At 34.7% G+C, this 10,507-nt stretch overlaps 1 protein-coding gene across 1 annotated transcript; it reads left to right on the top strand.

The window, feature by feature from the left end:
- Nucleotides 1–665: 665 nt before the first annotated feature.
- Nucleotides 666–7,041, top strand: HELRODRAFT_194782 (hypothetical protein; the record flags this gene model as incomplete). The annotated part of the gene is made up of 4 exons (XM_009033800.1): nucleotides 666–2,420; nucleotides 2,523–3,649; nucleotides 4,111–4,321; nucleotides 4,608–7,041. 4 exons carry the CDS (start codon nucleotides 666–668, stop codon nucleotides 6,804–6,806), a joined length of 5,292 nt encoding a protein of 1,763 aa, XP_009032048.1. The 3' UTR covers nucleotides 6,807–7,041.
- Nucleotides 7,042–10,507: the final 3,466 nt, after the last annotated feature.

The raw sequence follows: 10,507 nt of genomic DNA on the forward strand, positions 1-10,507 counted from the left end.
ATTTAATGTCATTTATTATTAAAAAATTTTTATATTAACAACTAAGTTTTGTTTTCAATAATTTTTTGTTGTTGATTTTAACAGTAAAAGAGAAAAGTGAAGTTCATAAGAACAAAAATACCAAAATTCATCCAATCAAGTCAGCAGACTCAGCAGTAGCCCTATCTTTATTATCTTCTTCCTTGTCATTCTCCTTCTCATCGACACCATCATCATCATCTTTGCTTTCATTCCATAAAAGTTGTTCATTGGACAGCAGAATGGTTGGTGCTACAACAACAACATCAGCGACAACATCCTTGATAACTTCAACTCCTCTTGTAGTCATATCATCACCATCTTCTAACATCCCGAATATCAGCAACACGAAAATGAATAGGAAAAATACAAAAATGAAGAACATTTGCTCCGTCACTAGTTCATTTGATGATTCCCTCCCTACATCCACCATTCTTCAGCTCTCATCAAAGATAACAACACCAACAACAGCAGCAACACCAACAACAGCAGCAACACCAACAACAGCAGCAACAAACTTGTCAAAAACAAATAAACATCACAAACTATCAAAAGTTACAGCAACATCAGTTACAATATCATCAATTACAGCACTAACAACAGCGACACCATCGTCAATAAATTCATTCAGCTCTGTTATGTCCAGTATGGGTCATTATAAAAGGCCGATGAAGAAACATTCAAAGAGATCGTTGGATGGCAAAGCAGCAACTGAAACATCAACTAATAATGAAGAATTGACAACAGTCTTTCCTACAATGAAGAATGACATGAATGGCGACGGTAGTATTAAAAACAACGTCAACGCTAATTTCAACAAATGCCCTAGAAAGGAGCAAACTTGTTTAAAACCAGCAGTTAATGAAATGAACTTTAAAGAGAATAAAATTATTGGCGAAGCAATTGATAATGTTGACATCGTTGGTCATCGTCCTCATCATCAACATCACCATTCAGCCAGTGATAAATTCAAAAGTAATGCTTTCTTAATTTATTCCTCCTCTTCATCCTCATCAACATGTTCTTCTAGGCAGTCATCACCAATTGCTAACAAAAAGTTTAAAAATATGCATAATAATAATAATAGTAATAATAATAACGATGATGATAATAGTAACAGTAATAGTAACAAGAAGGTTGGATCACCAATATCTAATACTTCACTTAGTGGTGTTAATGCCAGAATTAACCACAAGTCCAAATCAACAACAGCAGCCTCAAAAACATCAAAGACGTCAACATCGGCAGTAGTGACATCAACATCAGCAACTGTTTCAAGCAAATTTTCTAACATGTCAAAAAGAGACTTGCTGTTGAATGCAAAGAAGTCTATGATCAAGAAGGGCTATAAGGAATCATTCGTGAAGGAAGTTGACAGCTCACCATCACCACCCACACCCTCACTTCCTACCAATGATGACAAGCAATCAGAAATTTATTCCTCTAATGCAGCCAATGCTAAACAAAATACTTCTAGAATTTTTATGTCCGAAAGTGGCGATAGTGAAGATGACGATGATGGTGATGTTTTCAATTCTTCTAATTGTTCTCAATCATTCTCACAACGTTCAATCAGTAGCACATCAAAGGCAGCAACAACAACTACAACAAATCACAATAATAAATATAAGAAGTATCTTATTGATTCAAGTAGTGACTCGTCCATATCTGACTCAGATCTACTTAGCATTGTACGATCTTCAGCCAACGTCAAAAAGTGCAACAGCGACGGGAATACTTTAAACAATGAAATTCTCACTTCATCCACTCGATCGACGAAATTTTTAACAGCTCCATCATCTATAGGCAACAAAACAATCCCTACAACATCTCTTGCAACAATTTATTGTATCAGCAACACTGCAACTAAAGATAACAAATTAGATAAGGTACCACCATCACCTGCGTCTTCCACTTCGTCTACGGTATCAAAGAAAAGATGCAGAAATGATGACTCCAGTTTGGAGAATAGAGGCAAGAAGTTTAAACCCTGCAGCAAAACATCAGCACCTACCAGCAGCACCACAACAGCAAATGATTCTTCAACAACTTTCAACCAACACCAGCAATCTAATTCTCAATCCCTTTCAAGTAGAAAGAACAAGATGAAGATCAAACCAGTTCAACATCAACATCATCAACTTAAATTGCACAACTATCCATCTCCTTCTTCTTCTTCGGAGCCAATTGACCTTTTAGACTCTCCACTTTCTAGGCAAGTGACCATCCTGCAACAACAACAACAACCACACTTCAACAAAAATTATTCTTTCTTTGGAACAACTAATAATAAATTGATGGTTACGACAGCATCGCCGACGTTAATAACTTATAATCCTGATATTCATTGTGGTGTTGTTGGTCCAAATAAACTACCATGTATGCAACACCTCTCTTGTCAGGTAACAATTTTCTTTTTCTGCATGCTGTTTTTTAGTGAAACAAAAAAACAGACACACACACACACACAATGTTATTGAATATTTGAATATTTATCTCACAAGGTGCACCATGTGACTATGAAAAGACTTGTTGGTGGTCGATCGAAGGCTCTGGACCTTCTCTTACTTGAACAGACCTCTACCCCCAAAAATGTGCTGAAAAATGGCAAACATAACCAACAACAACATGAACATAAGCAACAACAACCTGAACCTATGCAACAACAACATGAACATAAGCAAAAACAAAGAAATGAACCTGCTGCTGACCACCATTGGCCACTCACAAAAGGCAAACACCGAGCCCAAAAACCATCAACAGTGGCCAGTATAACTACAACAACATCGATAAGAAGTGTTTTGTCATCATCTTCCTCTTCATCATCATCATCATCTGATGTGGATGATGTTAGCACAACTGCTCAAAGATCTGATGCAAGATCGTCAGTGGCATCACCAACTGCATCATCTTCATCATTAATTGTCACAAAAGTAGCAAGGCAGGCCACCAGAGACATGACGGTGCCAGTATCATCGTCATCTTCACTTTCATCATTGAAGATGTCATCCTCATCACCATCACCCTCAGCCTCTTCTTCACCCATGTCTTCAAGATCATCGTCATCTTCTCCTTTACTAAAACAAAATTTCAATACTAAAAATTCTGAAGATGCTTTGTCATGCCTAGGACCATCATCATCAGGGGTGGTGGCTGTAGTTACTGATGCGAAAACATCAGCTATACCACCTCCTTCAACAACAACTGCTACTACTGCTGCAATAAAATTTACAACCAGATTGAAAAATAATGTGCCTGACATGAAGAGTGAAAATGGCAAGAATGAGGATGATGATGACGATGATGATGATGTGGATTACAATAATGACAATCATGTTGATGATGTTGCAGATGAGGAGTATGTTCCTGGATGTGTTGATATTAAGTGCTTTTCTAGGGCTGCTGATTCAGTTCAACATGAAGATGGTTATGATGTCGATGATGTCAGAATGGAAGAAGAGGTGGAAGAGCATCATCATCATCAACTACGACAGCTGCAGCAGCAGCAAGCAATTAAGTGCACGAGGGAGGAATTACGAAGCTCCCTGAATATTTATAAAAGTAACTTCATCGTGAGGCCAGGCAGATTCTACAAGTCTGCAACGAATCCCACAGATAGACACATTCCAAAGTTTGTTTGCATGTTTTTTAAATTCATCATCTTTCCATTAGCTCAGTGCTTCCCAACCCTTTTCAAGTCATTATCCAATTTAGTTTTTATCAAGAGGTTTGCTACTCTCAATTGATTTTATAAACAAAATTAAATTTAAACATTATTTTGAGCTAAGCGGTAAAATAATATTCAAATGTTATAGTTTACTCTTTATTATTTATCAAATTTTAGGATCCGATCACTGTTGCACTATCACTCTTTCTTTAAATATCAATTATATGCATATAATAAATGACTTTAATTCTCTTTGCATTCTAACCGAGTCAATGTACTTCATGAGTAGGGGCTAAGCTTAACCATTGAGTCATTTTTGTAGACTTTTATAACACAAGCTAAATTAATTAATTAATTGTTTGTTTGATTAATTAATTGATTGATTAATTAATTAATTAACTTTATTTATACTTTGATACATGAAGGAGGTGCAAATGCGTTATGTTCCAAGAGCAGAACAGACTGCAACTACATGACACAAAGTCTTGCAATGCCATGTCCGGTACTACTCGTCATACACCTTATCAGTCTGTTAGCAATAAGAAATTAATCTGTAAAAACAGTAATAGAAATATCAATGAACACGATGTCCTCTGTGATGTGGTGCCTGCAACGAATTATCCCAAACCGGCTGCTGTTAGTCTGTTGTGATATGTTTCAATCTTTCTCTTGCCATACATTACGACCACATCGTCATTTTCATCACTGCTTTTCAATCATTCAATTGCTATCTCTGCTCTTATATTTATCAGTTATTTCCATCATATTACCAATATTAATTTGTAGACATTGATTTGAATTGAAGAGGAAAAATTTTATTTTAAATTGCATTTCATAAAGTACCTTTAAAAATTAGGGAGCAAATTTTTAGTTTTAGAAATGTTGAAATTTCATCAGTTGTTATTTTTTATAATTTTTCCAGATGAATACATTCGGAGCTTGGACATATAAACCAGCAACTTCAGTGTTGGTGGTGGATTCCTCTTCATCGCCATCTTCATCCACATTCACATGTGGCTTTTTTTCAACAAGCAGAAAAATGGAAAATGTTCGAGATGCCTTTGGTGGCCTGTTGCTTTCTTTGAATTCAAGTGGAATTTCAAAGGTCACAGTTAATAATAAAAATAGCAGAGACGAGATTTCACAGGCTCGTTTTACAAGCAGTTATTTATCAAAGTTGAGGTTTAACAGGAATGCATTGAATGGCAGGGCATCGTCTTCCTTGCTCTTGTCTGCCCTCACTCCTAATCCTCACTTCCTTACACCGCCATCTTCCTTCTCGTCGTTGTGTGGGGTCTTAGCATTATCAACAATTGAGCATGATGATGGTAATGAAAGTGAGGAGGATGATAACAATGATGATGATAAGGAGGTGATAGATAGTTTAAGTCTTCATCATATCAATTTCAGATCTTCTTCGTCGCCGTCTTTATTGCATCATAATGCTAAAAGCAAAAAGCAATCTAGTCACTCGAGCAAACTGCAAAAGTTCTGTAATGATATAGAAAGAATTACTACAACTACGTCATCATCAACAACAACCACATCATTAACAACAGCGTCAAATATGAGGAGAGCATTAACAACAACAGCAACAGCAGCAATCATTTCAATATCATCGCTTATGAAAACAGAACCACCAAACTTAAGAAAGAATACATCATCAAATGATCGTCATACTGATCAGATGTTGTCACATCATGATGAAGCTCATAGAAGTGTTTCAGTGACTTACTCTTGCAGACCAATCTCTGCTTTCACCGCCGTCACAACTCCTCCTCCACCGACACTTTATCCACAGTCACCACAGCAAGCACCATCTTGTCCATTTTCTTCAACAACTTCCTCGCTGTCTGGATTTCCCTCATCTATAACATCACCATCAACGCCATTGGTAAATAAATTGTCATCGCATAACAATGACATTTCAGATCAAGCTTATAAGAAAACTTTTATAAAGCAACCTCAACATCAGCAACTGCAGGATTCTCATCAGCAACAACCTCAGTTGAAAATTCAGCATTCAAAAAAGCTGGATGAAGGAGCATACAGAAGTATTTCCATCCATCATGCACAGCAGTCCACAGCTTCAAGCATTCATTCTCCCGTTGTTGCCACTACAAAAACGAACAGGACACCTCCCACAAACACTACACAACAACTTTTTATGAATGGCTTTGCTAAAAATTTGCCGGCACTCACAACATCAGTCGATGAACATCATCAACAACAGCAACATCTCCAGCAACAAAAATATCAGCAGCAACAGCAGCAGCATTTTGTAAATGGTTTTGTTCCAGCACCAGTAGCATCATTTGCACAGCATCAGATAGCAGGTAGCACATCAATTGCATCAACAGCGGTGCGTACATTTAATAACTCTTCAGTCAGTAGAGGGCTTCGAGACGTGCCCATGAATGCATCAATGCTCAATTCTCTGCCGATCACTAACCACTCACAAAACAACATACACAACAACGACCAAACCAATATTGATAACAAAACAGCAAAAAGTATAACCAACCATGTAATAGGGAAACTTGAACACTTCCCAAAAGATGAGCATCTTCGTCACTTACACTGTGCAGAGGATTGGTTGATGAAACAACATTCAAAATTACTGCAGCCTCTCACTTCCTCGTCTTCCTTCAGTCCAACATTCCCTCAACAATTATCAAATTCACCACAGAAGTCTAAGAAAGCCAAAATTTCTTATCCTCCTCACCATCATAGTTACCAACAGCATCAGCAGCAACAGATTGCACATAGCAGTAACAGAAAGAATCTGAACCACTCAAGTACATCTGCTGCAGTAACCAATACAACTTTGCAACAACAATATCATCCACATAACATCGACAACATAATAGGCTTGTTCACACCATCTTCATCAACAACAAAATCGTCATCAACCATACAACAACATTCTCCATTCTTATCTCATTTAACATCGCATCCTCTTTCTGTTTTTTCTCAACTCTCGCCCAACAAAGCTTTCAACACAACAGCATCTCACTTAACATCAACATCTTCATTGACAGCAATCACACACATTCATGAGCAGCAGCAGCACCAACAACAAAAACCCTTTCAGCCTCAATTCTACAATACATTTAGATGAGTTACTATCTTGCTAATGCTTCCCTTCTTTGCATTTAAGTGTAATAACAATGTAAAAGAAATTTGGTTGATCTCTTAGCTGAGCTGTTCGAATGATCAACTACTTCCAATCCATATTTTTAATGGCGGCATGCTGTTGTCTAGCTAATCCAATCTCATGCTTGAATTAGGTGGTAAATGAACTTGTGTGTCTGTGGATGCATCCAAGAATGGACGAATAAATAAATAAAGGAATGAATGAATGCGGCTTCAAAGTGACCCATATTTAAAAATTAATGATAGATTTTGTTTTAGTTAGATTTTTTAAATTGACAAAGAGACCAGTGCATGTGTCTGTTCTTATAAGTGAAGTTTCTCCTTCTTCTACAGATGTGTACACATTGGTGTCTACTCTCCCACTTTGTTGCTTGAGAGCATATTCACCTACTAATATATGTATGTATGTATGTACGTATGTATGTATGTATGTATGTATGTATGTATGTATGTATGTATGTATGTATGTATGTATGTATGTATGTATGTATGTATGTATGCATGTATGCATGTATGTATGTATATTATCATTGCTGTTGCTATTCTGGCCGACATACTAATTACTAATGATGATAGGATATTAACGTTGAAGCTTTGTATCAATTGAATGGCGTTGAATTATTTTATAGCCATTTAAACGTTATTACAGTTGTAACGGAGTCCTATGATTAATTTGCATATTTTAGTTTAATTCAACTACGTCTTCATCTATCAATTATTTCAGTTGCTGTTCATTAACTTAAAGTAAGTTTTATTCATCTCTAATTAATCGATCGATCGATTGATCATCTTAACTTATTTTTATTTTTCAAGTCTGTTTATTCGAAGATTGGGTATTTCTAATATATATATATATATTTATATGCTTTGCGAGAATATATATATATATATATATATATATATATATATATATATATATATATATATATATATATATATATATATTGTTAATGTTGTTGTTAGTGTTACGATGTGTTATCATCACCATTAATCAAAGTGGAGAGAGAGATTACGTAGGAGGAAATGAGAATATACATTTAATAAAAAGGAAGACTTATTGAGGAGAAATGAGTGTTTTTGTGGTATCCATTCTATCATTCATTCATTTGTGTTTTCCTCGATTCATTCATCCATTCAATCATTAATTAAATATTTATGTTGTTTAATTTATATTTTCATTTCGTCGCCCCAGTGTAAATACAATAAAACCTATATATTCATGTAACAGATTGCATCAATTGTGAATATCTAATAGTTAATTACTACTACTACTACCACTACTGTTACTTTCATATGAACTCTTTTCGTGAATTAAATTGAACTGGCAATGATTGTATCTTATTCGGTTTTGTCGTTCATCATAAAATGAATCTATAAAATAATTATGTGCTTATATAAATTGTGTAGACACATGTGTATGTGTGGTGTGTGTGTGTGTGTGTGTGTGTGTGTGTGTGTGTGTGATTGTGTTGGTTTTATAATTGTTATTACGCCATTTAATTTTTTGATGGAAGTAGATCGCAGTGATCTAGCACTGATTACAAACTGCATTTACCAATAATTATTGCTTTTAATACAACATATTTCGTTACAATGTTAATATTAATTATTGTAACACTACGATGATGTGAATAATGACGTTATATTACACATTTATAATATAATACTTTTATTAATTGTTATTGTTTCATTTGTAATTGTTCTTATTTTTTCTGTTGATTACAGGCATATTATAATTAGAAATTTGTATTTTGTTGATAAATGAATGGCAATTAAATTAAAAAAATTATCAGTGAAGGAAGGTTGTTCGCAAAAGTTTCACGTCACCGTTCATTGAATGGGCTAAATTGTGCAAATAGATGATCTATCAATTTCTAAATCCTTTTTATCATCATTTTTTGCTCAGGGTTCTATCCTGAGCCCTCTTTTTTTATTTAAAAATTTTTCTTCAACTATTAAAACACGAGAAAAAAACACCTCTGAAACTATTTTACCAAAAAAGGCAAAGAAGCAAACCCAATTTTTCAGACTTAAAATTATGATGATCATTAATGATGGTGTGTGGTGTTTAAATAAATTAATGATGGAACAATGGAACAGTGAGTTGTTAGCACAGCTCATTTTACACTTTATATTTGTGATTTTATAATACAAAAAGTAGAAAGAATTGAGCAGAATAGACAAATTAAAAAAATATAACCACTATAGCATGATGCATGTATATGTGTGTTTGTTTGAATGTGCGTAAGTATGTATGTGTGTTTTTAACTTGTGAATGTATGTGTTTGAATTTTGTGTGCGTGTTTACGCTTGAATAAATTAGAGAAATTTCTAAACAAAAATTTTCACAATTACAGCGTTCTGAAAAAAACTATTTAACAAATAAATATGGAATAAATAACAATGTCGACTGGTACAAAAAATAGAGAAGACGACCAGCATGCATGTTTGTATACTATGTTCGTATGATAGCACCATGTTCGTTTTTGTTCACCGTATGCGTATCGAGTGTGCGTGCAACAAAACAAAAACGAACTCGTAACATAAAATTCAAAGTTAAGATACCAACCTACGAGCAATAAATTTTGTTCAAAACTTTTATTTAACATAAGCCAAGGCTCACCCATTTTACTCCTACCTAAAATAATAAAAAGTTAGCAAGAAGAAAAATAGAACAAGAAAAATAAATGCTCGTTTGTATGTATGCATTTGTATGTTTGTGTGTGTTGTGCTGTACCGTTGTTTGTATGTTTGTGTATGTTATACACATAACATACATGCAAATCCTAATATAACCCATGTTTGAGAGTATTTGCGCTAAAAAATGCAACCAACAAAATGATAGAGAATCGCATTTTTAAGAAAACAAACAAGTGAAGGAGGAGAAGCACAAACTTGAACGGCATTTAGGGAGAAGCCCCCTCGCCACGTCAAGGCAGCCGTTCATGAGGGGGTTAATAATAAAACGACAGTCTAGAAATAATAAGTAACGAAGGTCTAGAAATAATATACAACTTAACCTAAATATAACGAAAATAATATTATGTTGATTGTTGTGTTTGATTGCTGTTGTTGATGTTGTGTTGAACAAAAAACAATACAATACAATACAAATAAACTAGAACGTAAGAAAGAAAGAATAGAGTCCCTAACTTACCTATGTTCATTAAATTAACTCACCTACCTATCTTCAATTAGCTCAACTTACGAATTAATCCTACCTATCTGTACAATTACGAAGAAAAAAGTAAAGAAAAGAGAATAAAACATCAAGCAAACAAAACAAAGAATACATGTATGTATGTAAGTATGTGTGTGTGTTTGTGTGTGTGTGTATGTATGTATGCATGTATGTAAGTATGTGTGTATGTATGTATGCATGTATGTAAGTATGTGTGTGTGTTTGTGTATGTATGCATGTATGTAAGTATGTGTGTGTGTTTGTGTGTGTATGTATGCATGTATGTAAGTATGTGTGTGTGTTTGTGTGTGTATGTATGTATGTATGTATGTATGTGTGTGTGTTTGTGTGTTTGTGTGTGTATGTATGTATGTATGTGTGTGTGTGTGTTTGTGTGTGTATGTATGTATGTATGTGTGTGTGTGTGTTTGTGTGTGTATGTATGTATGTATGTATGTGTGTGTGTTTGTGTGCGTATGTATGTA

Source organism: Helobdella robusta, assembly GCF_000326865.2.
Source record: "Helobdella robusta unplaced genomic scaffold HELROscaffold_98, whole genome shotgun sequence".
NCBI lineage: Eukaryota > Metazoa > Annelida > Clitellata > Rhynchobdellida > Glossiphoniidae > Helobdella > Helobdella robusta.